The sequence below is a fragment of the Nematocida displodere genome (genome assembly GCF_001642395.1).
Source record: "Nematocida displodere strain JUm2807 chromosome Unknown 2, whole genome shotgun sequence".
Taxonomy (NCBI): domain Eukaryota; kingdom Fungi; phylum Microsporidia; genus Nematocida; species Nematocida displodere.
In genome coordinates, this window is record NW_027138156.1 from 227,802 (window position 1) to 255,272 (window position 27,471).

Here is a 27,471-nt window from a genome sequence, read left to right on the forward strand (position 1 = left end):
GCACACTACCGCACACTACCGCACACTACCGCACCAGATAGCCAAATCTAAGGATCTTTATTTATAGACAGTCCCTAGGGGTAGACCCGGACATAACCCGGACATAACCCGGACATAACCCAGAACATAACCCAGAACATAACCCAGAACATAACCCAGAACATAACCCGGACATACCCAGGACATACCCAGGACATAACCCGGACAGGTGCTTGATAAAGAAAATGCTGACTTGGTTACTTTTTACAGTCACAGTTAGGATCTTCACAGTGGGCACCTTTGCCAGCACCTTCCTTGCAGTTAGGATCCTTGCAGCTGGGGTCTCCACAGGCACACTCTCCCGCCTTCTTTTCTCCTTTGGCGGTGGGGGCCTTGGGGTTGGCTGTTTGAAGCGCTGTCTCAGCAGGGGAGCCTGCAGGCTTGAGGCCGGCCTTTGGCTTCTTTGAGGCGGCGCAGGCGGCTAGGGAGGTCAGGGCGAGAAGAGTGAATGAGAGAACTAAAAACTGCTTGGTGAATTTCATGGTGCTTTCTTTTCTGCGGTGGTATATATGGGAAATTTAGACTTTTGATTGGGCGGGGAGGCCAATGGGGGGGCAGGATCACTTATGGCTTGATTTTTTTTATTGGGCAATGGAAGACATCTCAGCACGGCTATCGAAAAAGCTGGATGTAACCAATGAAGAGTCCAAAACAATGATCAAAACAGCGTTGAAGTCGACAAACCCAGAGGAGGAGCTTTTTGACCTCTTTGGAGAGGACGGGGTTGACGACGTGATCGCTATCCTTGCCCAGAGTGCCCAGAGTGCCTGCAAACCCCCAAGTACCAAGCCCTGTCTTATCAGCATAGAAGCGAGCATTGACCAAATACTTGCCCCAAAGCTGCTGCGGTACTCAACCGAGCTTTACGACGAGTACGTTCTTGAAGGCGCTGCTTGTGACAAAGAAGTTGTTTTGGTGCCAACCACGGCAGTCTCTGAGGCGTTTAGAGGCGTTTTTAAAGAGTACAGCTACTTTAATAAGGTTCAGTCGCTGGTATTTAAGAGCATTTACGAAAGTTCGGAAAATGTGCTTGTCTCGGCGCCAACGGGGGCGGGAAAAACGGACGTGGCCTTGCTGGCGATGGTCAGGCACTTGGAAACCTCGCCGGGGACCAAGATCGTTTACATTGCGCCGATGAAGGCGCTGGCTGGAGAAGTGACCCAGAAGCTCGTGAAGAAGCTGCCTGTGCTGGTGCGAGAGCATACGGGGGACACGGAGCTTACGCGGGAGGAGGTGCGGGAGACGGCCGTGCTGGTGTGCACGCCAGAGAAGTTTGACATTTCCACGAGGAAGATCTCCTCCGCTTTGCTCCAGCAGGTCGGCCTCGTCATTCTTGATGAGGTCCACATTCTCAACGACAGCCGAGGCCCGGTCATTGAAGGCCTGGTTGCACGGCTTAAGGTCACAACGGCCTCTCTGCAGAGAAGAACTAGAATGCTTGGGATATCAGCAACCCTGCCGAACGCCAGGGACGTAGCTGACTTTTTGCAGGTTCCGCCAGCGCACCTGCACCTCTTCTCCCGGGAGTACCGCCCCGTCCCGCTGACCTGCTCAGTCATTGGCACCAGAAAAGCCGTTGACATTGCAGCTAAAGAAGGCCTAAAAAGAGCAGATACCAAGGAAAAGATGCTTTGGGTGCTGCAAATGAAGATAGATGCCCTGATGGAGGCTGGGCACCAGGCAATTATCTTTGTCCACACAAGAGGCGACACCCTGGCGCTGGCCAGCTACCTCTCAGAGAGCTTTGTTCCCGACCTGGCACCTGAAAGCCTCCCAGGCCCCGAGCTTCCCGAGGCCCTGAGGGACATATACGCCCGAGGCGTCTTTATCCACCACGCCGGGCTGCCCCGGGGAGTCAGGGACCTGGGAGAAAGGGCGTTCAGGGACAGGCGGCTAAGGGTCCTGGTCAGCACCTCCACGCTGGCCTGGGGGGTCAACCTCCCTGCACGCGCCGTCATTATCTTTGGGACGCAGTACTACTCCCCGGAAACGGGCAGGCACGAGGACGTCAGCCCCCTTGACGTGCAGCAAATGTTTGGGAGGGCCGGGCGGCCGCAGTACGACACCGAGGCGCAGGGGATACTAATCACCAGCCATAAGTCCCTGCAAAAGTACGTTAGAATGCTTCGGGCCGAGGACCCGATTGAGAGCTCTCTGCTCAAAACCCTTCCAGAACGGGTCTGTGCCGAGATATACCTGAAAAACATCCGGAGCTACCACGAGGGCATTGCCTGGGTCAAGTCGACCTTTCTGTGGCAGCGCATGGGAAAGGCCCCGGAGCGGTACGGAACAATCTACCAGGAGAAAGAGTTTGCAGTTAACGACTACATCCACCTAACGTTTTCGCGGCTCCAGGCCCTTGATCTGATCACCCCGGAGATAAGAACTACCGATTTGGGCCGAGTTATCTCCCATTACTTTTTAACGGAAAAAACCTTGCTTGCCTGGAACGCTCTGCTCCTGGAAGAGAACGACCGGGTGCTTAGCTTCCTAGCCGATGCAGAGGAGTTTGCCAGCCTCGCCATCCGTGCAGAGGACAGGGCTGGCCTGGGCCTGAAAAACACCGATACAGAGATAGATAGAGAGGTCAAGATAAAAATACTTCTTGATAAGCACATTCAAGGAAAAACCGCTCGGGGGCACTCCCTCTCCATTGACCAGAGGTACATCGTGGACAATGCCAGCAGGCTCCTCCAGGGACTGTCCGAATACTTTGAGTACAAGCAGAGGTACCCCCTGGCCTACAGAGCCTCTTTTGTCAAAAAGCAGCTTGCCAGGACCACCCAGAGGTACGGACTGCTTATGATGGACGTTGCCCTCTCGAACAAGCCCAATGCCCTGCTTTTTTCAGGCTTCTTCACGGGAACGGTCTACCTCAGGTCCAGGGGCGCTGTCGTTGACATTTCGCGGATTTTCAGCACCAAGGAGTACTACCTCCCAACAGCTTCTAAAGTAGCCGTTTCAGTTACAGCCATTGATAAGAGCATGGTTTTTAGCGGGCGGGTGGAAATACTTCCCGTTAGAAGGTTTGCAGAGGATGAGCTCTGGCTGGTGGATGAATACACCCAGCAAATAGCTGGATACATCGTTGAGTCGGCCCAGGCGCCGCCAGTCGTTAAAGCGATAGAGTTTAAGTGTCCCGACCAGGTAGCTGTGGTCCCGCTCCCAAGCATTGCCAAGGAGGAGCAGCGAGCCTACACCCATCTTTCCGTCTACGAGGAAATCAAGCGGGTTTGGAGCGCCTCCCGTGAGAGGGTGGCTGTGGTTGTCCCATACGTGGAGGACCAGGCCGTTCTTGAAACGAAGATAAGGACCCTTTCCCTTGGCGAAGGTCTTTCGTTTGAGCCCAATCCCTCCCAGCCCACCTCCTCCAACGGCATCACTACCCTGGCCGCCCAAACGATCCTTCCGTGGAGCATTTGCGTCTCCGAGGTCCGTGGCATACGGGTCCTTGGGGCGCTGAGGGACCGGGCTGTTGGGACGTACATTTTTGCAGGGTTTTCCAAACACGGGGTTCTGTATCCACGCACCCTTCTACAAACGCTCACAAAGTCAAAGGTAGTTATTTATGCCTCTCCTAATGAGTCGCAGTACATCAGACAGTACTATCTTTAGGCTTTTTTCAGGTGTTCGGGGTTTTTTTCGGGTTTTCGGGTTTTCGGGGTTTTTTTCGGGAGTTCGGGTTTTCGGGTTTTCGGGAGTTCGAAAGTTCGAAAATTCGAAAGTTCGGGGGCTCAGCTGTAGGTAGCTTGGATCTTCATGTAACTTGGAGGACTCATCCAAAGCTTCCAGACCCACTGAATGACTGCTGGTATAATAGCAATGATGTTCACAAAGACTATCTGCGTTAAAAAACGAGCTTTATCGCTTGGCAGTTGCAGCTCATCTGAAAGGACCCGGAAACTAAGCAGGTACATCAGCACAGAGATGGACTGTCCGACAATCATGGTCTTGTGGACCTTGCTCACACAGAGGAAGATCATCAGTAGCTCGTTCAGCACCAAGCAAGAAAAAGTAATGCTTACTATCTGGATAAGCATCTTCTCAAAGAAAAAGAGGGTCAGAACCATAATCACTATGCCCTGAAAACAGGCAAAAAACATCCAGGTGCTGAACGTCCCCGTGTTGAGAACGCTGCCGTTGGCAATGTCGATGTACAGCTCAGGGAACTTTCTAGCAATCTTCTTGGTTGTGTCCTTAGACAGCACAATACTAAACACCGGTAAAAAGGTGTAAAAGGTTACGTACCCAATGGAAATCTTTCCCTGGTAGATAGAAATTGGGCAAAAGTTGAAAAGAGAAGAAAACACCCCCTGGGCCACCCCAAGTGTCAGGCCTCGGTGGATAATAAACTGCGCCAACTTAGCAGTGTTCTTGTACGCATTTCTACCGTGCCAGAGAATCAGGTCAACTACTGCCTTAAACTCGTTAATGCTAAAATCGGCAGCAAGAGCAGCCTGCCTCCCCTCCTTTCCAACAATCCCAATGCCAACGTTAGCCTGCTGAATCATGCTAACGTCGTTTCCACCGTCTCCTATGCAGCAGACCCTTTTTTGCGTGATGGCGTGGATGGCCTTGGCTATTTCAGCCTTCTGGGTGGGCGAGCACCGGCAGCAGGCAACAGCCGTTAGTTTGCAGGCTGCTGTGATAAACTCGGTTCTGTAAATGTCCATAAGAATCCGCAGACTCTCCCCGTCAATGACCAGGCACCCCGTGCCTCTTTCCAGGCGTTTGAGGACGTTTTCTGCGTTCTGCCGAGTTTTTACGCCTGTAACGGTTATAATGGCGCTGCACTTGGTGAAGAGCCGGGAGGAAAGAGCAACGCAGGTAGCTGTTTCTACCTTGTCCCCCGTAAGCATCCATATCTTAATGCCTGCATGTCTAAGGGTTTCCAGGGCCAGGCGGACGCCGTCCTGGAGCTTGTCCTCAACCCCGGAAACCCCTAAAGGCTCCAGGCCCTCTTCTCTGACGGTTCCGAGGGCCTGCAGCTCCTCGACCTCTTCGGGCGCAAGCTCCCTCCGGCCAAAGACCATGGTTCTAAGGCCTTCTTTGGCCATGGCCTCGGCCTCTTCCTCGACCCAGTCCCTCCCCTTGATGAGCGCTCGCATAATTGAGTCTGCCCCTTTTATGTAGAGGTAGCACCCGTCGCTGCCCCGGATGACTACGCCCATTCGCTTGGTCTCACTGGAAAACCTGATGTGGTGTAAAATCTCGTATCTCTCTATCTCTCCAAGACCGTTTTTTACCTCTACCCACCCCGGGCCTCGGCCCCAGAGGGTCATGCCAACCTTGTCGGCCCACCGCACCATAGCCATCTCGTCAGGACTTGATGCAATGTATCCCAGCTCTTTATCCTCTAAAAACGGGATAACGTTGTTGCAAACGGTCATTGAGAGGAGCAGGGTTCGGGCTGCGTGGTCAGCAGGTGACTTTGGGTAGGCTACCAGGTGGAAGATATCCTGGACAAAGTCTGGGGTGTAGCAGATGTCTCCCGTATGCATTTTTTTTATCTCCATCTCGTTTTTTGTCAACGTACCTGTTTTATCCGTTAAAAGATAAGAAATACGACCTAGCTCCTCAGGAATGCTACTGTTCCGGACTTTCACTGAAATGTCCTTGTCCTTCTCCATGCCGCGCGCATAAACCACCCGGGCCCAGTCTATGTTCACCCGCAAACTGATGGGAATCGCCGATGAAAAAATGATCAAAAAACGGAGTAAGGTAATGTACCACCACGTATACGTCCCCCGCAAAACGGTAAAAAGCAAAGCAACCAGAAAAGACACCGAGCACAGGATTTTGGTGTAGTAGTTCAGCTCTTTGTCCATGAGCCCAGACTTGTTCCGCGCCTGGGTGGTGTTCATAACAGCCCGCGTGTCCCTCCCCGTGTAGACCACCACACAAAGACCGGTGCCCCGGGCAATGACCATGTTCATCCAGACCATGTTGTCCTCATAGACCTTGCACTGAATGTCCTCCATGGTCAGCCTCCCGCTGAACGAGTAAATGTCCTTGCTTGGGGGCTCAGCCATGACCTCAAAGCGCCTCCCAGCAATGCAGGCAAACGACGACAGCCGGTTCATGATTGGCAGGGCCATTTTTATCTTCCAGTCAGTTTCACCGTCTAGCTGGTCGGTGCGCACGAACAGAGAGCCTGTTGCGTCCTCGGTGCACAGAAGCATCGCGTCAGCAGGTACGCGCTCGTCCTTCCCCACAACAATTAGGTCGCCAACTGCCAACTCAGACGCAGGCACGCTTACCGTTCCCTCGGTGGTGTACCTTGTACACAGCCTTCCATTCGCCTCCTGGTCTCTTTGGTACCTTTTTATGTCATCGTACCCCTCTTTTATGTAAACAAGGACCTGAACCAGGAGCCAGGGAAAAAACGAGGTAAGCAGGTGGGAAACGCGCACCAGGGGGTGCATCTGCGAGAAAATAACGCCGAGGAAGAAAATGTTCAGAAAGTGTTTGAGCTGCTGGGCAAAGACCAGGGGAAGGAATGAAACAAGCGAGTACTTCTGGTTACAGATAATGTTCTTTCGATACTTTTTGTTGCGATTTTTAAGGTTGTTAGGCGTTCTTTCTACGGTGCTGTTGACGCTGAAGTACCTTTCTCCCTCAGGCGGGGTGTCGTTCTTCTTGCACAGTCCAGCCTTCATCCCCTTCCTTTTTAAAATAAACATCAAATAAACAGGCCCTCTCGTTAAGCATTGAACCAATAGCTGCCCAAACACGCAGTATTAATAGAGGGGCCGTCTCTTCTGGATGGATACACCGGAGGAGAGTGCAAGGCACGAGGAGGTGGCCCCCAAAGAGAGACACCATGAAAGCCTTGGACAGTTTACACCCCTTTCCTCGCCCAGGCACCACCTTGAGGACCTGTCAGAGTACACCCAGAGGGAGGAGATCCTGAAAAGCCTGGAGGAGGATTTTAGGAGGGGTCTGAGAGAGGTGGCTCTGGCGCGGGGAACGCAGCCCACGGCGGAGCAAGTGGAGGAAAGAATCTTTTCAGAGGTGTTTCTTCTGCGGCGAGGGAGTGGGCGCTGGGAAGGGGTTAGGAGTGCGTACATCCACAGCCAGCCTGTAATTACTTCGGGGGCGGAGGGTTTTTATCCAACGGAAAGGGGCCTGGCATTTCGGGTGTACCTGAAAGAGGTTATTGTTTATTTTAACGTTTGCAGGTCCTATTTGATCACGCTGTCCGAAAAAGGAAGTTTAAAGATTTACGGCATTGGGAAGGAGTGTTTGCTGGACAAGCGGTGGGAGTCTTCCAACTCCCTGTTCTTGTTTCTTTTCAGGAGCAAGTCCTTTACATCCTCCGTGGCTGATGTACTTACCACCACACTACTTCTGCTTTATAGCAAGCATATCAAAGAGATTGAAAAAGTTTTTGAAGAGTTCGTTATTTTTTCTAAGGCTTCATCAGCAACCAGGGCTTTTTTCTGCAACGGGTACATTTGCTTTGTCTACTCGTTCGGGGACATGGGTGTTTTTGACGAGTCGTTGAGGGAGATACCTTTGGGCATCAACAGCACCCAGATTCTTTCTTCCATTCTTAAAGAGGACTCTTCTTTTTCAGAGCGACAAAATTTCCTAATTAGGAAAGAAGTAACAATTCATCTAGATTTAGTAACGATCAAGGTTTCTCCATATCGGGTTAAGCTTATCTACGCAAAAAAAACTATCTATGAAGAAATTCCTTTCAAGAAAATCGACCAAGCTATCTACACCGAAGGATGCCTCTTCCTCAGAGAAAAGTCTTTCATTCACATCATTACCTTAAAGGAGTAGGCCTGCCCTGGGCCGTGGCAGCTAGCAGAACCTTTTATCTCTGTCTGGGAACAGAGCACTGTACCACTTGCTCTTGGAGCCTTCAGCAACCATCTGAAAGAAGTCTTCATCGCTTTCAAGCAAAAGACTGCTTCTGTCGTTGCGGGCGTTGATAGTTCCTCCGTTCTCATGGATTAGTCGCTCTATCTCCTCGGAAAAGAAGTACCCAACGACATTAACTGAGCTAAAGTACTTTCCTTCGCTGCCGTAGAGACAGGCTAGCTCCGTTGCATCGGAAGCTTCTCGGTTAAGAAGGTGGAGAAGCGTTATGGTCTCCAGGCTTAGAACGTCGTTGTCCAGCAGCTCAATGTACCAGCTAAAACCAACGACACACTTTCCGCGGACAATACCTTCTATGTACTCTAAGCACCTGCTATCACTTAGAATCATGTGTGTGCACCTCTCTATCTCATTTGTTAGCACCACTTTAATGCTTAGCTTGTACTCAATCACTGGGTACGTCTTAATAATAAAGTTAAACTCTTTGCTTTCAGCTCTTTTAGCGAATAGGTAGACAGTCTTGGTCTGTGTCTGTCTTGTTGTGCTAGGAGCTAGAGAAAGAAGGTTGCAGTTGCTTTCCTGAAAGTCAATCTTATTGTCAATGATTACGGAAGCATCCCCACTGCTGCTTCTAAGAGTGGTTGCTAGCTCGTGTTTAATAGATAGGTTAGTCTCTGCGTTCTCCTTTAGTAATGACTCCTCTATGTTTATGGCCATGTCCAGGTGGCAGGCTGTGGTATATGTAGCTGCCTTTGTTGCTATATTGCACTCCACATTTACTCCTTTTGGGTTAGTGTTTGGGTTAGGCAGTCTAAGTATCTGATCTAAGACCGTTCGGGGTCGTTCGGGTTACGGGGTTCGGGTTCGTTCGGGTTACGGGGTTGTGCGTTAGGTAGGGCACCGGACCACTAGGATATTATAGTTTAAAGAATGTATCTAACTCTATTGAAGACGTAAAATAATCTATATCTTCACCCAGAGTAGAAATTGGCTGTACTTCACTGGAACGTAATAAACAAATAAGTTGTTCATCTATACTTGTGAAGAATTTGTTTTACCAACTACCACGAAAATAAAACTATAAATAAAAAAGATTAACAAAAAGTGACGGTTGTAGAACTTGTCACGGTACGGTACACAGCACCACCGTACACCAGCACACAACACATAGACCCGTACCCATTTAATTAAATAAGGTTCACAGCTATATAAACAGATGCAAATGTCTGATAACTGGGTTCTCTTTTACGTGCAAGAGTTCCATGTGATAGTTCCATGTGATAGTTCCACGTGATAGAGTTCCACGTGCAAGAGCTTACCAACAACTGAAAAGCCTTTTGATGGCTGTTCTTGATATTTTGTACCTCTTCTGTTCTGGCTTGGGCTTGGGCGATCGCTTCTGGAGGATCGCGCGGGCCATGCTGATAAATATTTCCTCGATGTTCTCCCCGCTCTGGGCACTGGTAATGTACCACGGGACAGATAGCTCGGTTGAAAGGTTTTTAAGTGCCTGGAGTGTTGCAAGGGTATCTAAAGACTCTGGATCTACCAAATCTTTTTTGTTGGCTAGCAAAAACAGAGGCACGCTCTTCTCCACCCGGCTCTGAATGGCTGCCACCCATCTCTCGGTGTCACTGAACGAGTCTTCTGAGGAAAGATCGAATGTAAGGAAGATGCCGTCCGACCCGCGATAGTAGCTCTTGGTAATTGAGCCAAAACGCTCTTGTCCTGCAGTGTCCCATATCTGCAACTCAACCTCTTGTTTGTCCACCTCTATCTTTTTAGACCTAAAGTCTACGCCTATGGTGCTGGTGAATCCCGTTTGGAACGTTTTGTCTATGAACCGCTGGAGTATCGACGTCTTTCCCACCCCGCTCTTGCCAATTATCAGAAGCTTTAGTTGTACTACCTCTCCCTCCATTAATTTAAGTTTTTATTTCAAATGTAAATTACTGCTAGTAACCTGGGCCATGGTAAAGCTTTTTCCTTCAGTTGGAACGGTTCTAGCTACTTTTCCATCCCTCAGCGTAACAATTGAAAGGGTGCCCAGGGACAGAACGTAAAGAATCGACCCACAGACTGAGTGGGCTAGCTCTTCAATGGCAGCGTTGGCAATCTTAGACTCTGTGAACGCGGCTGCCTCTCCATCTATCCTGCTGAGGTAGATCTTCCCAGAGCTTCCACCAACAACTATCTTCTTTTGGAGGATATCAATCGAGGCCGCTGTAATGTCTTCGGGGAAGGTCAGCTCTAAAAGTACTTCTCCATCCCTGACCCGGCCAAAGGCCAGCACGCTCTTCCGGTACCTGAGAAAGACGGAGTAGCTAAAAACGTCCCCAAACACTCTCATGCTCCCAGGCAGGCCCTTCTTCTGGAAGTGCACGCTCTTGGTGCGGATGTTATACACCAGAAGCGTTCCCCTCTCATAGTTAACGATCAGGTACGTGTTGCAGTAAGAGATGTACATGTTTTTTACCCTATCTATTCCATTGTCAATACTATCACACACTGACCCGTCCCTCCCGTACACGAAGATCCCACTCGAGCAGTCGATAAACACCTGGTCGTCTGAAAACACAATCCAAGAACTAGCCTGAACGCTCAGACTCTCCCCCCCGGGGTTTTCGCCCGTGGTATCCTCGGGGTTTGCGGGGTTTTCGGGGTTTTCGGGGTGGTGTATAAATGAGAAGAGGTTGGTTCTTGTTGGGGTAACACGAACGGGGTACTCTTTAAGAAAGGAAGCGCTTCCTGAAACACCAAACCAAGCTACTCTACCTTCATCGTTAACGACGCCATAGTAAGCATTGCTTTTGTAGATGTATCTGAAGGTTCTACCAAGAGTGCTTTCCTTGGAAGGGTACTTGCACGTAATGAGCGTTGTGTACTGGTTTCTTTTGATACTCTCCTCGTGCTTGCTAAAACTAACCGAGATAACTGCGGTACTAATTCTTCGGCACTCCATAAAAAATAATTTAATGGAGTATAAGAGGGGGCGCACCGATGGAAGGTCGGCAAATGACGAAGGAGGCACAGAGCTTCTCCACCACCCAAACTCCATCCTTGCCCGAAAGTACATGACAATTAACGGCCAAAAGATCTATGCTAGCACCTTAGTCATCTACACAGCTGCCGAGGTAAAAAAACCAGCGGGTGGTAAGTCGCAGCAAGGATCCTTAACGGTCCACTCCAACAACAAGGAGCTGCAAGCAGAGGCAGAAGCCATTTTCAAAGACCCAGAGATTCTCCTGCGCAATGAGCTTTCCATCATCCCCAAAAAAGCAGTTTGGGAGGTTCGTATCGATCTACTGGTCGCAATGGACCAGGGCGGCCTAATAGAACTGGCCACCCAAGGCATCTACGCCGCCCTCAAAGCTCTTTCAGAGGCCCCGCAAACACCGAAAACACCGAAAACCCTTCTTAGGCCCATTCCAGCGCCAAGGTTTGTTCCACGAACACTAACTGCTTCACTGGTTGAGAACGGGTGGGTGTACAGTCCCACAGAAAAAGAGCGGGAGGAAGGAGAAGGAAACCTGACCCTGACCCTGAACAACCACAAAGACATTGTTTTTTGCAGCTTTGTTGGAAGTGCTGGGGTGGACACCCTTTGCCAGGAGATAGACCGGGTAATTGGCCACCTCTCTGAACAGGAATGAATATTTCATTTTTATTTTTAGCCCTTGCATGACAAACGCGGTAAACAAAGGCGTCAGAGTAATTATCAAGAACGTTCCAAAGAATGCCACCCTCCTTGAGGTTGTTGGTGCTCTAAGAAACACCGGAGAAATGTAAGTTATGTGATTAGTCTATTGGTTCGTGTTTCTGAACATGATGAAAGTCTCGAGTATGATATCTAACTTTATAATTGCTGTAAAAATACACAAACACACAAAAAGAGAGTCTGAGAGCAGTTACGTTATCGTTGAGTATGCAGAGAGCTCAGCTGCTGAGAAGGCTGTCTCTGAAACCATCACACTCAACGACGTTCCTCTTGACAAAGACTTTGCCCAGTCGAGAGAGTCGCGCGGTGCCTCGACCCAGTCCCCAAACTTTAAGACCAAGGTTTACCTCGGCAACCTTTCAGAAGAGTTTTCCGAGGACAACTTGAAAGACTCTTTGCGCGCCAGCCAGCTGGCACCAAAGAGTATGTTTGTTTCAGCTGTAACGGACAAACAGAAGAAGTACGCCTTCTTAGAGTTTGCAGATGAGGCAGAGCGCAATGTAGCCCTTGGAGAAATTGAGAAGATGAAACAGGATGGAGTATTTGAACATGGCGTTATTGTGTCACCTGCTTATCCCTACTCTCAGAGCAAGAGGTCCTACAAGAAGTAATGTACTCACCAAATAAACTCTCTTTATTTGCGGCATACCCCCGCCCACTGTTACGCACTGCCACTGACCTACACCCACTGACCCAGTCCCCGAACAACCTTAACCCTTACACTTCTTTTTCTCTGTACGTAACTAAAGAAGAGAATAAAAAGAGAGGAGGCTTTTTTGGAGAAGAGAAGGTCAATGGGCTCTTCTTCGGGTGAGGCAACGATTTGCTTAAAGAAGAGGCTTCCGCTGGTGCTGTAGAGTGAGAGGGTGTTTCGGTTGGTAATCATCCCAAAGACGTCTTGGCTGTGGGGCAGAGATACCTGACAGATGGCAATGACTGGGTAGAAAGAGATGGACTGGGTCAGCTGTTCTTTCCAGGTGCTTTCTTTGTGGTAGATTGCTAGGGAGCCGTCCTGGGTTACGGTGCCAAGGTAGGTACTTGGTCCGTCGTGGATAAAGGCGCCATCCCAGTGGGTGCAGGTGGTTTTGAGGATGGCATCTATTTCCCACTTTACTTCACACATTTCATCCTCCCAGCGTTGGTAGATAACCGTTTCATTGGAGTACCCCATGGTAACTAAGGTATCTTCTGACCAAATCGCTGTTTTAACGTCATTTTCGCTATACTCGATGATTTCTTCTATCTCCCACTCTCCTTCCGTCTCCTTCCAGATCCAGACGCTTCCATCTCGCGTGCTGAAGGAGAGTCTTTCGCCTGAGGGACTGAAACTAACCGACTTGATTTCACTTTCGGCCCCCTCAAGTCTTTGAATGAGCTTTTCTTTGTCCACGTCAATGATGTCACAGAGACCGTTGAAGTACCCAATGCCAATGACTGTGGGGAAGCCTGGCCTAAACTCTCCCCTTCTGATGCGTGTTTCTGATGGGTGGTCCGTGCTTATGGTCCTGAGAAGCTCCAGGGTGTCTATGTGGTAGATGAGAAGGGACGTGTCTACACCAACGGCAAGGTAGTGCTCGTTGGAGCACATAAACCACCCCTCTCCTTCTTTTTCGCACAGGGTTTCTACTAAGAGCGTTTTTTTTTCTGTTTCTGGGACCATGCTTACCGTCTTAATTTATTCGTATATTTTCATTTTTATTTTAGCGGTGGAAATGTCAGAGGCCTCCACCATATCGTACGAAGAGATAGAAAAGGAGATAGAGCGAATGCAATCAACCAACTCCAAGGCACGAGAAGAGAGCCTGCAAAATTTGTACCAAATATCCAAGGAAATAGGCCAGGTGTACACCAAAGAGTACCTGATACCCTTTTTAAAGACGATCCTAGACACTAACGAAGAAGCCAAAGACTCGGTCATTGCACAAATGGACAAAATTGTCAAAGAGCTGATTGAAGAGGTCGATCCTGTCCTTGAAATCTACCAGGAAATCTTCCTCACCCGAGACGAAGCCATTCGCAGCAAAGCGGCTGAGGCGCTTATTTCAGAGGCCGTCTTTATCGGGGGCAAGAAGCAAAGGCTTGAAAACGAGCTCTCCAAAGTTGAGGCGTTCATTAGAATGCTTGGTGAGAGCCGGTTTATCATGCACCGTCTCTCAGCCGTGGTCCTGGTTAAAAAGTTTATCCTCGAGGTAGAAAAAGATAAGCACGCCCTTGAAGGACTTTTTAAGGCCCTGATTGAAGATGCCTCGCTGATAGTCCGAAAAAAAGCTCTTTCCGAGGTAGAGGTGCTTGCGTGCTTTTATCAAGAGCCTGAGCTGCTCAAACTAGTTGAAAAAGTGCTTGGTGACCCCGAGGACAGTGTGAGGAGCTTTTTTGTCTACCCGCTCTCTTTGCTGCCCGCAAACAGGGTCAGTGCCCTCTTCCATATCAAAATTTTCAAAGAGGCATCAACTGATCACAGTTGGCAAATAAGAAGCAAAGCCACTGAAATCATTAAAGACACCGCGGTCTACGTGTACAGATACGCCCCTGAGGAAGGCACAGCCATTCTTCAGCTGATAGAGTCTCTGGTCACCGATAAAGAAGAAATGGTTAGAGAACACGCGGCTAAAACCATGCACCAGGTGCTAGCAGCGGTCCCTGAAACCAAAGAAAGAATTCTCTACTTTGTAGATAAGGCCTCAACGGACAAATCCCCCAGAGTCCGTAAAATCGTTCCTGAAACCCTTTCGGCGCTAGCTGAGTTTATCTCCAAAGAAGATTCTGAACTATTTATCTTCCCAATCATCAGACGGCTCCTCACCGATGACAACACAGCCACCAAGATGGAAACCATCTCAAAACTAAGGTCCTTGTACGATAAGCTTGGGTCCTCGGCTATCACGGAAGCCCTTGCACCCGTAATTAACGACCTAGAAAGCACCAGCTGGCGCACCAGAATAGCTGTTCTGAGAAGCATAGCCTCCCTGAGCCGGCAGATAGAAAAAACCTACTTCAACCTCCACCTCCGAGCGGCCGTTTTTAAAATGTTCACCGACCCCGTTTGGGCAGTAAGAAAAGAGGTGGCTGTCATAGTTGCTGAAATAGGCACCTCCTTTGGCGCCGAGTGGCTGGTTTCAGAGGCCCTCCCGCACCTGGAAGACCTGAAAAGCAGCCGGCACTATGCGCATAGGATCTCCTATGTGACCGCCGCCGCTGAGATCCTTAAAACCCTCTGGCCCACCGAGCTCCAGAAGGTTCTTGCAGGCGCCCTGGCCGGCCTGGCCAGGGACCCAGTTCCGCAGGTGAGGCAGGCTGTAGCTGTCGCTGTCACCGGGGGCATTCTTGAAGAAAAAGACCAAATTTTGCAGATCCTTCATGAAGATGACCACCCCGGGGTGGTTAGAGCCTCTCGCATGGGGCCAGGGTAGGGCAGGGCAGGTCCTGTTAGGCTTAGTCCTGTTAGGGGCAGGCCCAGGTTGTAGTAGAAATAAAACCGGCTATTTATTCAATATCACCAAGTTCATTAGGCAGGGGGGCAATGGTTGTGTTGTAGTGCTCTTCATACTTCTTGATCATGTCTATGTCCTCTGCCGAAACAAAGTTAATGGCTGTTCCCTTTCGACCAAACCGACCAGCTCTTCCAATTCGGTGGATGTAGCTGTCTATCTCTCTCTCAAGAGGCACGTCAAAGTTTATGACAACGCTCAGCGTCTGTACATCCACTCCTCTGGCCAGAAGCCCCGATGACACTAGGGTTCGGCACCTGCCCTCCATAAACTCTTTCATAACGTCATTCCTGGCCTCCTGGGTCAGGTCACTGTGGAAAAGCATGCAGTTGAAGCCCTTTTCTTTGAGGTTGTTGGCAATGTTAGCAGCTCTCTCAATCTTGTTACAGAAAATGACTGACTGGGAGATGGAGCTTTTGTTGTAAAGGTCGCAAAGAACCTCAAACTTAACCATGTCCACCGACGCCCCTCGCTGTTCTCCAACGTAGACGTAGTACTGCTTAATTCCCTTCAAGGTTTGGTCTTCTTCTTTCAGCGAGATAATGACCGGCTGGTTGAGGATTTCTTTGGTTACTTCCTGTTCTTCTTTGCCCCAGGTTGCTGAGAAGAGGCCTACCTGGATGTTCTTCCCGGGGATCTTGTTGTAGATCATGTTTATTGACTCCAGGAAGCCTTTTTTAAGCATTTCATCTGCTTCGTCAAGAATGAAGAGTTTAACGTCTTTTAGCGAGGTTTTGCATACGTCTATCAGGTGCAGCAGCCTTCCTGGTGTACCAACCAGAATGTGGGGGCGGCTGTTTATTGTGCTTATGGTGTCACTAAGCTTTACTCCTCCGTAGACTGCCTCTATCTTTATGGAAGTCGCACTGGCAAGTCTTTTGAGGACTGTGGTTGTCTGAATGGCCAGCTCTCTGGTTGTTTCCATAATAATTACCTGGATCTCCCTGAGCTTTGGGTCCACGCGCTGCAGCGAGGCTATTCCAAAGGCGGCGGTTTTTCCGGTTCCACTCTGGGCCTGGGCTCTTAGGTCTCTTCCGTTAACTAGTGGGAGGATGGCTGTCATCTGGATGGGGGAGGGCTTCTCGTATCCCATTCCGTAGATGCCCTTAAGAATGTCGACTCTTAGGCCCATTGCGTCAAAGGCTTCTGCAAGAACGGTTTCTTCGCCTTTCTCGTCGTAGACCCTGACGCCTGCAAGCATTTGCGAGTGGGTGGTCGCTTTTGCATCGCCGTTAAGAATGTCGTCAATTTCTTCGCCACTGGCGTATCCTTCGTCCTCTTCTTGGATTTGGTCCTTTTCTGCGCCCTCTTTGGTTGCATGCCCTTCGTTTTCTACCTGGGTCTTTTCTTTAGGCATGTGGGTGCCTTTTTCTTCTAATTCTACTCTTTCTCTTTGCCTTTCTGTCATAAAGTTACATGGGTAAAATTTTTATTTTTAAATACTTGAGGCTGTGATATGCTACATTTATTACGTTAATATTTCAGTGACTAGGAGTAGAACAGGGTTCTAATTTGGCTGAGGATGGCTGGTTTTCTACGACAGAGAGTCGTAGAACGATGTAGTGTGGTTGTAGCAGGTGAGAGGATGCTTCTTTTCCTTTCGCTTTCCCTTAAGAGCTTCATTGTGTTTGTTAAAGTCGTAGTCTTCGTCTGGAATAGGCTTCTTGGAAACGGAGGAGTCTCTTGGTCCTCGCACTCTTGTTTGGGTCACTTTAAGCTTTCTCAGGAGCTGGGCGCTTTCTTCTATCAGTCTTTCTACGGCCTCTACCGTCTCAAGGTCTTGGTGTCCTTCTTTGAGCGAGTAGGCGTCTGGGGTGTTCGGGGTGTGGGTGTGGGTGTGGGTGTGGGTGTGGGTGTGGGTGTGGGTGTTCGGGGCAATTGCGGTAATGGTGGGGGTAAAGCTTTGGTGCCATCTTTTGGGCTTTGGGGCTGTGTTGGGGACCGTGCCTGGGGCTGTGGGAGTGTCAGGCGTGTCGGTGCTTTCGGTGCTTTTGTGTTCGGGGGTGGCGTGGATGGTGCTAGGCACGAGTTTGCTGTTTATTTTGTACCAGACCTTGTCCATTTTGATCCTATCTACATTGCAGATCTTGAAAATGATGTACTCATAGACTTGGGTACTCCCCTTGACTCTGATTGGCGACTGCCTTGTCTCCGTTCCAAAAGAAAGGACCTTGCCCAGGGTGACTGCGCATGTTTCTGTGTTGTATGTATTGATTGTTCCCACGTATCTGACCTCTGTTTTTGAGATTAGCTCTACTTCTTGCCCAATATTTCTGGCTATTTGGTCCATCCTTTCTAAAATATTTTAATATGAGGATTAATTTAGGGAATAAAAGCATTCTGGCTGTGGCGGGGGAGGAGTACGTGGTTGAGGCTGATGGGCCAAATTGCATCGTTTTTGTTAATGAAAAAAAAGGACCTGTTGCCGTCAATGGCCAGGTACTCCCTCCCTTTAGAATGCCCGGGCTTATGGGGCATAGGGGCCTGACTAAGGGAGATAACGAAAACACCACCGCCTCCATCATTGCCTGTGAAGAAATAGGCGTGGCAATGGTGGAAATAGATGTTCAGCTGACCTGTGAGAATGACGTGGTGGTGATGCACAACACTGTCTTTAGGGACGCAAGGGTGGAAGATACACCCACCGAGGTACTTTTGGCCCAGGGAGTAGAGCTGTTCTCTGACCTGTTGCAAAATACCTCCATTGGTATTAACGTAGAGATAAAGTATGAGAATAGCAACATACCACCACAGGAGTACTGTAGAAGGGTGGTGGACGTTGTCTCTGCAGCACCAAGGAGTAAGCTTTGGGCTAGTCCGGAGAGCGGGGAAGGGGCCAGCCAGGCCCCCATTATCTACAGCTCGTTTAGCAAGCAGATCTGTAGCGAAATGCGAGCGTATACCCCGAACGTTCTCTACATAACCGAAACCTTTACCCGGGAGGAGATCGCCTATGCCTCCTCTGCCTCCATGCTTGGGCTGGTTACTGAGGATGCTGAGGTGCTCAAGGCTTCTGAGCTTGTTCTCCATGCCAAAAAAGAAGGACTGTACCTGATAACGTATGGCGACCTGAACAACCGGTTGGAAACAGTGTCTAAGCAGCTGATGCTTGGGGTGGACAGTGTTATCAGTGATAATGTCCGCGTGCTGGCTAAGTTCCTGTAGTCCGTACAGTGGTTTGCGGTGGTTTTCAGGGCTTTGAGGTTTGCAAGCAAACTAGGGAGCTGTGTGCTCGTGCCAGTCAACAAGCATCTTTTCAATCTTCTGCCTGTCCTTTATCCTGGCAAAGAGCTTCTCTAACCCTGCAACCCATTCTTCTATTTCTGAATGCGTACCCTTACCGGTAAACGTAACTGTACCGGTACGTTCTGGGCTAGTGTTTGGAATGTTCGGGGTTTTCGGGGTACTCGGGGTACTCGGGGTGTTTGGGGTTTGCGAGGTATGCAAGAGAACATACCTGTACCCTTTGAAGAGGCGGTGGAGAGTGGATGGTGGGAGGTGGGGGAGAGGCTTGGTGTATGTGCGAGTCAAGACCAGGTGGTAGCATTTGGAGCTATGGGGTGCTACTTCTATTCGCATGCTTAGCTAGCAGAAATAAAAGAACTAAGTAGTTGACCAGAAGCACTGCTGCAAAGGGCATGGAGATGCGGTCTTTTCTCTGGCAAAGCATCTGTTTGACAGATAGGCCTAGCTTGGACGGGGAAGGGATCTTGAAAGGTTTTACAATTGATCTGTAGATCCGCTCTGTTTCTTTGGCAATTTTGGGCCACTGGTAGAGCAGCTTGACTCTTTGGTGGGAGAGTGCTTTGTTGTACTTGGGAATCTTTGGCAGGGCTTCTTCAATGCCTCTAAGAATGCTTTCAGGCGTGGTTGACGTGAGCGTCACCATTTCTTTTGGAAGGACCTCTCCAATGCCGTCAACGTTGGTGCTTACCACGTACAGCCCACAGGCAGCTGCTTCAATGAGAGTGATGCAGAAGGCGTCGGTGAGCGAGGTGTTCAGAAAAAGGTCTGAGTTGTTGAGAACGTCTTTGACCCGGGAGGGATCGACCCCTCCAATGATGTCAACCTGGCCCTTGAGGTTGTGCAGCTCAACTGTTTGCTCAAGCAGCTCTCTTTTGTCGCCGTCCCCGGCAATGACCACCCGAATCTGCTTGCCTAGGGCACAGATCTCTGGAAGAACTTCGGCAAGGAGAGAGGCGCCCTTTCGGTAGGTAAGCCTGGTAACCACTGAAATAACTATTTCTGTTCGGGTGTCTCGCACGGTGGTTGGAAAGAAGTCGTCAGTGACGGCGTTGGGAATGACCTTGATTCTTTCCGGGGGAATCTCTAATCTATCTGCCGTGTTGTTCCTGCTGGCGAGGGAGACGCAAATGATCTGGTCGGTGTCTGCCATGCTAAGCTGCAGCGCACTCGAGGTTAACACGCCGCCCAGCGTGTTCACCTTAACCAGAGAGTGGTTGGTGAAGCATGTTGACAGACCAAGCATCTTGGCGTGGAAGACGCTTTCCATTCCCAGGGGGGTGCACTGGTGGCCATGGACAATGTCCACCTGCTCGCTGAGGAGAATCTCGGCGATGTAGAAGCTGGTGCAGACAAAGGTGGGAAAGACTGCCCCCCCAAAAATAGAGAGCAGCTCAAGGTAGTAGGTTTTGAAGCCGTCAACGTAGTGAATGCCACTCACCCCGGTGTTGGCGTGGGTAATCACTATGACCGTATGCCCCAGGCGGCGCAGCTCCCTGCTAACGTTGAGGATGTGGTTCTCAACCCCGCCCAGGCGCGGGTGGAAGAAGTCACTGACCATAGCTATTTTGTACATCGCTCCTACCTTTGGCACCTGCAGATTTGCACTTGTGCCTCCGTATTTATACATGCGAACCTTATTTGATTGCTTTTAAAATAGAGTGCTTTTAATCTACCCATAAAAGAAGTAGCAGGCAGAAGGAGACGGTGCTAGGAAAAGCAAGAATCACCAGGGAGTTTTGCCGTCATAAACAAAGAGACTCTGTTTGTTGTCGATGGAAATAGAAAGAGTGAAAGCAGGAGCCATTGAAACCACCCGCATCAAACCTTCCCCGAAAGACACCGCCAAGAAGAAAAGGCCCGAGTCCCGCACACGCCCAACCACAGCCCTTATCATTTGGATGCTTTCTTTAATGGTTCGGCTCTACCGGATTGAGAGGGGAAACTTTGTCCTCTGGGACGAGGCGCACTTTGGAAAGTTTGCCACCCACTACCTCAGCAGAGAGTTCTTTTTTGACGTGCACCCTCCACTCGGCAAGCTTCTCACGGCCCTGAGCGCATACATTTACACCATTCCAAAAACCTTTGAGTTTGCCAGTGGCGAGGCGTACCCAAGCGAGGTGGACTACGGGGGCATGCGAGTGTTCCACGCTTTGTTTGGCTCTTGTGTTCCGGTGGCAGCGTACTTTACCATGGGGGCCCTGGAGTACACGCACTTCACAGCTGCTGCCATAAGCATTGTTCTTGTCTTTGACAACGCACTGGTGGCTATATCCCGGCTAATACTCCTTGACCCGTTTCTTTTGCTGTTCATCATGACGGCAGAGCTGTTTCTGTCGCGGATTGTCATGGACAATCGGCGGATGGGCCGGTTTTCAGGCGACCTGTTTGGGCTGGGGGTCAGTATAGGGCTGGCCGCGAGTGTCAAGTGGATTGGGCTTATGGTGGTGGCGCACACGGGACTGTTTGCTGCCTTCGCTCTCCTCCAGGAAGTGCGCGCGCGGAGAAAAGAAGCTATCTACCTTTTTTTCCGGCTTGCAGTGACCCTGATTTTTCTTCCGGTGGTAGTCTATCTGATTACTTTTCAGGTACACTTTCAGATTCTTGACACAGCAGGGCCTGGGGACGGAGAAATGAGCAGCCAGTTCCAAGCCCGGCTAAAAAACAACGAGACGCTCAGAAACGCTGAAGACCTGAGGTACGGCAACAAAGTTACGCTCAGGAACGAAAGCGCAGGGACGGGGCTGCTGCACTCGCACCGGGACAGGTACCCCGAGGGGGGGCAGCAGGTCACAACCTACCCCCACAAAGACAGCAACAACCACTGGAAGGTTCTTAAAGTTGGAACGGACCCCGAAAGCGTCCTCCCGAATGAAGAGCTTGTCTTCTACCACCCAGAAACCACCGCCTATCTCACCGTTGAGGACAGGCACTCGCCACTCTCCCGCGAAAGACTCGTTCTGGGACAGACAAAGGAGGAAATGGACGACACGATCACTTCAAATGCTGTTTTTACGCTGGAGGCATACGCCGGCACCGAAATACACCCGGTGCAGACGCAGTTTTACATCAAGCACAAGAACTACAACTGCTACGTCTCCTACAGCGGAAAAAAGCTTCCTAAGTGGGGGCACACGCAGGGAGAGATCTTCTGCTCCCAGAAAAAAACGTCTTCTTCTCTCTGGAACATTGAGCTGAACGAAGACGGGGACAGTGGGCCAGCGACCTCGGCAGTCGCCCCTTCAAGAACGCTCTCTCTAAAAGACTTTCTCTTCCACACGGTAGAGCTGAACAAGGCAATGAACGCGGCCAACAACTCGCTGGTAGATGACGGGAGCGATACGTTTGGCACTACGCCAAGCGAGTGGCTCTTTCCCAAAAAGTGGCTAAAGTTCAACACCTGGGACGGAACGTCTCCACGCTTTGCCATGGTGGGCAATCCACTGACGTGGTACCTTGCCACGGCCAACATAATCGCTGTGCCCTTCGTCTTCTTTGCTCTGTCTCTGTTTAGGCCCGAGCCGTCGAAGAACGCGTACATCTCCCAGCGCGGCGGACAGCTGTACATTGTGGCAGGCGGCTGGCTCATTCACTACCTCCCGTTTTTCCTTCTTTCACGGATTCTCTATCTCCACCACTATCTTTCCTCGCTGCTTTTCGGGGTGATTGGTCTGGGCCTGGTCCTGGAGGGAAGAAGGCTGCTAACAAGCGTCTTTGTGGTTCTTGCAGTAGCCTCCTTCTTTTTGTTCTCGGGATTCACCTACGGCTATGCAGGAGAGCTATCCCAGCACTGGAGCTATGGGGTGCTCAGTCACTGGAACGTTTTTTCAGGGCACTAGGGCGCTGTACAGCGGTGGCCGTGCTTGGAGTGATGGACCAATTAATCAGAGCCATAAATTAGAGTTCAATTTTCATTTTTAGCTTTTATGAAGGAGGGACAGGACCTTCGATTGGGATGGATGCCAGAGAACAGAGTAGAGAAAAGCACAGTTTCAAGCGCCAAGGTAAAGTCTAGGGGGGAAGTATCTCTTTTGCAGCCAGGAGATACCATTGGAGACTATGTTCTGACCGAAAAGATAGGCCAGGGAAGCTTTGGAATGGTTTTTGAAGGCCATGCAAGCAAAAGCATCAAGAAAGTGGCTATCAAGGTAGAAATAAACCCAGATTCTCGATACTCCCAGCTAGAGAACGAGTATGCCACCTACATGGAGCTGAAGGGGGTGCCAGGCTTTCCAAGAGTGGAGTATTTTGGCGAGTGTGGCGGACACACCTACTTGGTGATGGAACATCTTGGAATGAGCTTGGAGGACATGCTAGCACTCCGCAACCGAAGATTTTGTACAAAAACCATATTTATAGTCGTTAAAAGGATGATTGACCTGATTGAGAAGATTCACAGCATAGGCAAGGTTCATCGAGACCTAAAGCCAGACAACTTCCTGGTGGGCCGGGACCCCAAAAAGCTTTTTCTGATCGACCTGGGGATGGCCAAAGAGTTCGTCCGGCAGGGACAGCACGTCCCGTCAAGCAGCGGAAGAAGGCTCACGGGCACGCCCAGGTATGCCTCGGTCAACGCACACAAGGGCCTGGAGCTAAGTCGGAGGGACGATCTTGAGTCAATTGGCTACATCATGATCTATCTTGCCAAAGGCAAGCTCCCGTGGCAGGGAATAAAAGAGACGCCCCGTGAAAAGTGCCGGTTGATAGGAGAGCAGAAGAGAAGCATCAGGGTGGAGAAGCTGGTGAAAGACCTCCCAGGCTCGGAGCAAATGGAGGAGTACTTCCAGTACGTCCGAGCACTGAGTTTTGACACGACCCCGAACTATCAGTACCTCAAAGACTTGTTTGACAGGGCGCTGGCCAGTAACAGCCTTTCAGACGATGGAGTCTTTGAGTGGGAGTACGTTTTTAAAGGGGCCACTGAAGATATGGTTAATGACAGTCTTGATGGAGACCACGCCAAGAAGAAAGGTCTTCTTGCCAGGATAAAGCGCTTTTTGGGAAGGTGCTTTACACAATGCAAATAAACATACTACACAGTCCCTGTCCCTGTCTTGGCCCAGTCCCTGTCTCAGCCTTGGCCCAGTCCCTAAAACTAGCAGCAAAATGAAAAAGCATCTGCTCGGACGCTCAGGACCCTGCCCGATCCGCCACTAGCCCGAACACATAGCCTACCATTTATTGGACAGCCATCGACCAGTCTATGTGCACAGGCTCTGTTTCTCCCTTAAGGAGGAGCGTGTGGGCCCCAAAGAAGTCTCGAAGGGCTTGGATAAGGTTGCCTGGTCCTTCCTCCGTCCTAAGCGCGTCGTAGTAGCTGAGCGAGGTTGAGAGGCACGGAACAGCTACGCCCGTGGAGATGGCATGGGAAACAACCTTCCTTAGCGGTGCTATCCCATCCGTGGCAATAAGAACAAAGTCAACTGAGGACTCAAGCACCTCAGAGGCAGTCATCCGAGAAAGAACGTCAAGAAACTCGCTCCGAATGATGCACCCATTGCTCCACACCCGGCACAGCACCGAAAGATCTATCCCCCACCCGTTCGTGCTAGAAACCTTCTTGATAAGGTTGAGCCCCTGGGTGTAGGATATCGCCCTGCACAGCATAAACGCCTTCATAAGCTCTCCCTCGGTGAATCCTTCAGAAGAAGCCTCGGCCCCCGAAGGAAGAGACCCAAGAGATGTCCTTACCTGCTTCATGCTCGAAATAACCCTCGATGTGACCGCCTCTGAGATGGTTGGAATGGGCACGCCGGCCCGCAAGCCCTCCTCGGCCGTCCACGCCCCAGTGCCTTTCTGCTGGGCTTCGTCGACTATTTGGTCAATGATTGGCTGCCCGTTGTGCGCCTTCTTAAAAACGGTCTGGAGCGCCTCCAAAAGAAACCCTGACGTGCCTTTGTCCCTCCAGCCGCTGAGCATCTGCTCAATGCTCGCTGGATCTCGGGTGCCTCGAAGGACCTGGTACATATCAGCAAGTATTTGCATTTCAGCGTACTCTATCCCATTGTGCACCGTTTTAACCAGGTGCCCACTCCCCTCGCCGCCTATCCACTCGCAGCACGGAGTCTTAGACGTTGACACCGCAGCGATGCTCGAAAACAGAGGCAAAGCACCTTCCCAGGCAAGGACGTCGCCTCCCGGCATAAGAGAGGGGCCGTGCCTCGCCCCCTCCTCGCCGCCTGAAATGCCGCACCCGATAAAGTAGTGGTGTCCTGCTGACTCCTGGCATCTTCTGGTGGTGTCATTAAAGTGGGAGTTGCCCCCATCAATGATAAGGTCATCTTTTGAGAGAAGAGGCCTGAGCTTCTCGATAAAAGCATCGACCACCCTGCCCGCTTTTACCATTAGCAGAATCTTTCTTGGCTGCCTAAGTGCCTTTACTAGCTCTTCCAGCGAGGCACATCCCTGGGCCATGTCTTGTTTTTCAGAAGATACCTGGCCAATTAGCTTGGTTGTTTTTTCATGTGTTCGGTTGTAAATAGCGACAGAGTGTCCTTTGTCCAGCATATTCATAACCAGGTTCTCTCCCATTACCCCAACGCCAATAACCCCAATGTCCATCGCAAACAAGAATTTTTAATTAATGAAGGAAGGAGGCACCCCCCCAAGGGAGAGAAAATCAGCTCGAGATGAAAGATTTGATTTCGATGCGCCAAAGATCAGAGACTTCACCCAGGAAGGGTACCAGAAAGAAAAAAGACGGATAGAACGGCTACTTACCGAGTTTGGGCGCCCAGGAGAGCCACAAGACCCCTCGAAAACAAAAAAAGAGAAAAAGCCAGAGATAGTAGAAGCAGGTCCAAGGAAAACCTTCTTCTCCCACTACTTCAAAGACCCCCCCAAGAAAGCGCCCGCTCTGCCCCCGCAAGACTCTTTCTGCCACAGTGTAGATGACAAGTGGTTTGAGAAGCAAGAGCAGAACGAGCTGGAGCAGCACGAGGATACTGGGGCGTACATAGAGTCAAACGCGCTAAACGAAGAACTCTTTGCCAGCGACGAGGAAGCTGCCATACTTCCCCGGCTCAAAGTTATCTCTACGCCCCCGATCAGGCCCGTCCAGAAAAACCTTTCCTCGATTGAGTTTAGCGCCTCAGAGGTGCAAGAGCTCTCTCGCAGCCTGGCGCAGTCGTTGAACGACCTTGGCTCACCGCCCAATCCACTAGACACGGACTCTGGGTCTGGGCCTGGGCCGGGGTAGGTTTGGGCCATACCATCCCCCATGTAATAAACTCATTGCCCCAGGTGTTCTGTCTCACACCCCTACCCTGCCCTACCGCACACTAAGACCCCGAAAGCCCGAAAACCCGAAAACCCGAAGACCGAAAACCCGAAGACCGAAGACCCTGAAAAAAACCCAAAAACCGTTATTTTATTCTTGGTGAGGGTGAGGGTGTGGGTGAGCTAGTAGGCCATCAAGATCACTGGCTGGAAAGGACAGAACACGTGTGGTGCTACTGGGGCCGCCTATTGAGAGCTCGAAGTGGCCCTCGCTGTTCTGGTATATCTTGTTTTCAACTAGTGGGAGGCTGATTTTCCCTCTGCAGCCTGGGCAGGCAATATGATTACGACCACCATTCGCCGCAACCAAGCTACTTAGGCAGTGGCTACAAACACGGTGCTCTGGGTGGTCTAGGATGCATATGTCAGCGGACGCGTTTTTGAGGTCTTCAAAGGTGCTTAGGCAGATGGGGCACATCTGGTCCTTGTCCGCAACAATCCACTGCTGGGTCGTGATCAGTGCCTGTTCTTTGGAGGAGAGCCGTCCAAGGTTAGCTCTGGTTTGGGATTTGGCTAGCTCTTCGGGTAGAGTACCTTTTGAGCAGACCTCCCAGGCATCAAGAGAAAAGCACAAAACGGTCTTGGTCACATCTTGGTAGATGGTGCAACTCATACCACCTACACTAATGGTTTTAAGGCCGGGGTTGGTTCTGATATCAAATTCAATGGTGCCAAGAAAATCAGCGGTTTTGATCGGAATGCCCAAAGTAGTAACCAAAACCTTTTCCAAACCCCTAAAGTGCTTACCTACCCAATCAAAGGTAAAGATTAGGTCGGTGGGGAATATCATGAAAATCTGGGTAATAGCAATTATAAGAGTTTTAGTAGTGACCAAGTTATCTCCCATTGCCCTAAACAAACTAGCATGTCCAGTCGCAGACCTGCGGTTGCTGTTCACCTTGATTGTTAGACTTTCGGCACTGAGGTGCTTGGGAGCCATACTTGGAGCCACACTTGGAGCCATTAACCCTTCCCAAAGGTCAATGGGTACTTCCAAAACCTTCCATGGGTTACTGACAATACGGTTAGTGATCTGGTCAGAAAATTTAGGGGCTAGCCTGCCAGCATGAGAAATGGTTAGCTTATCTGGTAAAGGACCAGCCAGCAACAGATCACAGTCCAGGGCTGATAGCGACTCAACGTGGCTAAGTCTTAGCTCCAAAACCCCTGCCGCCCTGAACCCATCCAGCACCCCTAGATTGCATTGGAGTGGGGAGCAGTCTAGGTTCAAGCATATCCAGGCCCGTGTCAAATTTACGTGGCCCTGAAACCATCTAATGACAGGTTCATTAGTGCCCATGAGTGTGAGCTTCTGGATGTTAAGGACGTACCCTGGGACACCATTTGTGACTGGAAGGTGTTTAGAGACGGCCTGGCCTTCCAAACTGGTGGTATCGGTGCTGTCGATACATAGATTCTCTAGTTTGAGCCTATCTGCACGAATTTCTCCAAAGGCCATTAGTATCTGGTTTAGCACCACTAGATCGCGCGGTACAAGGTTTTCCAGGCCCGCTCCTTCAATTACAAGGACCCTGAAATCAACTCCCTTAACCATATGTTCAGGTACGGTGCACAGACTGTATTTGGGAAGGACAATGTGAAGTTTATCAATCTGTCTCTTGGCCATGCATATTTCTCCATCTGCTTTAACGGTTTCTATGATGTTTGGGTAGTAGGTAGACTGGCTTATCTTAAAGAACTTTATCGTTTGGATCGTGTATGGGGATAAAAGGTGCTCAGTCGAGCGGGGAAGAAAAAACAGCTCATCAGAGCAGTGCACTGCAACCATCCCAGCCAAGCAGAAGAAAAGGTACTTTTTAACCGTTGCACAGCCCTTTCCCAAATAGAAAACAGTCTTTGATGGCATTCTGGGGC

The 27,471-nt window shown here is 50.3% G+C and overlaps 20 protein-coding genes across 20 annotated transcripts; 9 read left to right on the plus strand and 11 right to left on the minus strand.

The window, feature by feature from the left end:
* Window positions 1-630: 630 nt before the first annotated feature.
* Window positions 631-3,654, plus strand: NEDG_00704 (uncharacterized protein; the record flags this gene model as incomplete). The annotated part of the gene is made up of 1 exon (XM_067688122.1): window positions 631-3,654. One exon carries the CDS (start codon window positions 631-633, stop codon window positions 3,652-3,654), a length of 3,024 nt encoding a protein of 1,007 aa, XP_067544219.1.
* Window positions 3,655-3,773: 119 nt separating this feature from the next.
* On the minus strand, window positions 3,774-6,698 carry NEDG_00705 (phospholipid-translocating ATPase; the record flags this gene model as incomplete). Its single annotated transcript, XM_067688123.1, has 1 exon — window positions 3,774-6,698. The coding sequence occupies one exon, from the start codon at window positions 6,696-6,698 to the stop codon at window positions 3,774-3,776; it is 2,925 nt and encodes a 974-aa protein (XP_067544220.1).
* A 106-nt stretch (window positions 6,699-6,804) lies between these two features.
* Window positions 6,805-7,830, plus strand: NEDG_00706 (uncharacterized protein; the record flags this gene model as incomplete). The annotated part of the gene is made up of 1 exon (XM_067688124.1): window positions 6,805-7,830. The coding sequence occupies one exon, from the start codon at window positions 6,805-6,807 to the stop codon at window positions 7,828-7,830; it is 1,026 nt and encodes a 341-aa protein (XP_067544221.1).
* A 21-nt stretch (window positions 7,831-7,851) lies between these two features.
* On the minus strand, window positions 7,852-8,586 carry NEDG_00707 (uncharacterized protein; the record flags this gene model as incomplete). Its single annotated transcript, XM_067688125.1, has 1 exon — window positions 7,852-8,586. One exon carries the CDS (start codon window positions 8,584-8,586, stop codon window positions 7,852-7,854), a length of 735 nt encoding a protein of 244 aa, XP_067544222.1.
* A 598-nt stretch (window positions 8,587-9,184) lies between these two features.
* On the minus strand, window positions 9,185-9,790 carry NEDG_00708 (uncharacterized protein; the record flags this gene model as incomplete). The annotated part of the gene is made up of 1 exon (XM_067688126.1): window positions 9,185-9,790. One exon carries the CDS (start codon window positions 9,788-9,790, stop codon window positions 9,185-9,187), a length of 606 nt encoding a protein of 201 aa, XP_067544223.1.
* Window positions 9,791-9,802: 12 nt separating this feature from the next.
* NEDG_00709 (uncharacterized protein) lies at window positions 9,803-10,831 on the minus strand (the record flags this gene model as incomplete). Its single annotated transcript, XM_067688127.1, has 1 exon — window positions 9,803-10,831. One exon carries the CDS (start codon window positions 10,829-10,831, stop codon window positions 9,803-9,805), a length of 1,029 nt encoding a protein of 342 aa, XP_067544224.1.
* Window positions 10,832-10,844: 13 nt separating this feature from the next.
* On the plus strand, window positions 10,845-11,522 carry NEDG_00710 (exosome complex component RRP45; the record flags this gene model as incomplete). The annotated part of the gene is made up of 1 exon (XM_067688128.1): window positions 10,845-11,522. The coding sequence occupies one exon, from the start codon at window positions 10,845-10,847 to the stop codon at window positions 11,520-11,522; it is 678 nt and encodes a 225-aa protein (XP_067544225.1).
* Window positions 11,523-11,694: 172 nt separating this feature from the next.
* NEDG_00711 (uncharacterized protein) lies at window positions 11,695-12,198 on the plus strand (the record flags this gene model as incomplete). Its single annotated transcript, XM_067688129.1, has 1 exon — window positions 11,695-12,198. The coding sequence occupies one exon, from the start codon at window positions 11,695-11,697 to the stop codon at window positions 12,196-12,198; it is 504 nt and encodes a 167-aa protein (XP_067544226.1).
* A 68-nt stretch (window positions 12,199-12,266) lies between these two features.
* Window positions 12,267-13,247, minus strand: NEDG_00712 (uncharacterized protein; the record flags this gene model as incomplete). The annotated part of the gene is made up of 1 exon (XM_067688130.1): window positions 12,267-13,247. The coding sequence occupies one exon, from the start codon at window positions 13,245-13,247 to the stop codon at window positions 12,267-12,269; it is 981 nt and encodes a 326-aa protein (XP_067544227.1).
* Window positions 13,248-13,299: 52 nt separating this feature from the next.
* NEDG_00713 (serine/threonine-protein phosphatase 2A regulatory subunit A) lies at window positions 13,300-14,997 on the plus strand (the record flags this gene model as incomplete). The annotated part of the gene is made up of 1 exon (XM_067688131.1): window positions 13,300-14,997. One exon carries the CDS (start codon window positions 13,300-13,302, stop codon window positions 14,995-14,997), a length of 1,698 nt encoding a protein of 565 aa, XP_067544228.1.
* Window positions 14,998-15,070: 73 nt separating this feature from the next.
* NEDG_00714 (ATP-dependent RNA helicase) lies at window positions 15,071-16,483 on the minus strand (the record flags this gene model as incomplete). The annotated part of the gene is made up of 1 exon (XM_067688132.1): window positions 15,071-16,483. One exon carries the CDS (start codon window positions 16,481-16,483, stop codon window positions 15,071-15,073), a length of 1,413 nt encoding a protein of 470 aa, XP_067544229.1.
* Window positions 16,484-16,609: 126 nt separating this feature from the next.
* Window positions 16,610-17,365, minus strand: NEDG_00715 (uncharacterized protein; the record flags this gene model as incomplete). Its single annotated transcript, XM_067688133.1, has 1 exon — window positions 16,610-17,365. One exon carries the CDS (start codon window positions 17,363-17,365, stop codon window positions 16,610-16,612), a length of 756 nt encoding a protein of 251 aa, XP_067544230.1.
* A 20-nt stretch (window positions 17,366-17,385) lies between these two features.
* Window positions 17,386-18,240, plus strand: NEDG_00716 (uncharacterized protein; the record flags this gene model as incomplete). The annotated part of the gene is made up of 1 exon (XM_067688134.1): window positions 17,386-18,240. One exon carries the CDS (start codon window positions 17,386-17,388, stop codon window positions 18,238-18,240), a length of 855 nt encoding a protein of 284 aa, XP_067544231.1.
* Window positions 18,241-18,291: 51 nt separating this feature from the next.
* Window positions 18,292-18,654, minus strand: NEDG_00717 (uncharacterized protein; the record flags this gene model as incomplete). The annotated part of the gene is made up of 1 exon (XM_067688135.1): window positions 18,292-18,654. One exon carries the CDS (start codon window positions 18,652-18,654, stop codon window positions 18,292-18,294), a length of 363 nt encoding a protein of 120 aa, XP_067544232.1.
* Window positions 18,629-19,948, minus strand: NEDG_00718 (phosphatidylinositol glycan, class A; the record flags this gene model as incomplete). Its single annotated transcript, XM_067688136.1, has 1 exon — window positions 18,629-19,948. One exon carries the CDS (start codon window positions 19,946-19,948, stop codon window positions 18,629-18,631), a length of 1,320 nt encoding a protein of 439 aa, XP_067544233.1.
* Window positions 19,949-20,093: 145 nt separating this feature from the next.
* NEDG_00719 (dolichyl-phosphate-mannose-protein mannosyltransferase) lies at window positions 20,094-22,157 on the plus strand (the record flags this gene model as incomplete). The annotated part of the gene is made up of 1 exon (XM_067688137.1): window positions 20,094-22,157. One exon carries the CDS (start codon window positions 20,094-20,096, stop codon window positions 22,155-22,157), a length of 2,064 nt encoding a protein of 687 aa, XP_067544234.1.
* An 87-nt stretch (window positions 22,158-22,244) lies between these two features.
* NEDG_00720 (casein kinase 1) lies at window positions 22,245-23,345 on the plus strand (the record flags this gene model as incomplete). The annotated part of the gene is made up of 1 exon (XM_067688138.1): window positions 22,245-23,345. One exon carries the CDS (start codon window positions 22,245-22,247, stop codon window positions 23,343-23,345), a length of 1,101 nt encoding a protein of 366 aa, XP_067544235.1.
* A 151-nt stretch (window positions 23,346-23,496) lies between these two features.
* Window positions 23,497-24,879, minus strand: NEDG_00721 (6-phosphogluconate dehydrogenase; the record flags this gene model as incomplete). The annotated part of the gene is made up of 1 exon (XM_067688139.1): window positions 23,497-24,879. The coding sequence occupies one exon, from the start codon at window positions 24,877-24,879 to the stop codon at window positions 23,497-23,499; it is 1,383 nt and encodes a 460-aa protein (XP_067544236.1).
* A 22-nt stretch (window positions 24,880-24,901) lies between these two features.
* On the plus strand, window positions 24,902-25,516 carry NEDG_00722 (uncharacterized protein; the record flags this gene model as incomplete). Its single annotated transcript, XM_067688140.1, has 1 exon — window positions 24,902-25,516. One exon carries the CDS (start codon window positions 24,902-24,904, stop codon window positions 25,514-25,516), a length of 615 nt encoding a protein of 204 aa, XP_067544237.1.
* A 171-nt stretch (window positions 25,517-25,687) lies between these two features.
* On the minus strand, window positions 25,688-27,463 carry NEDG_00723 (uncharacterized protein; the record flags this gene model as incomplete). The annotated part of the gene is made up of 1 exon (XM_067688141.1): window positions 25,688-27,463. The coding sequence occupies one exon, from the start codon at window positions 27,461-27,463 to the stop codon at window positions 25,688-25,690; it is 1,776 nt and encodes a 591-aa protein (XP_067544238.1).
* Between the last annotated feature and the right edge of the window lie 8 nt (window positions 27,464-27,471).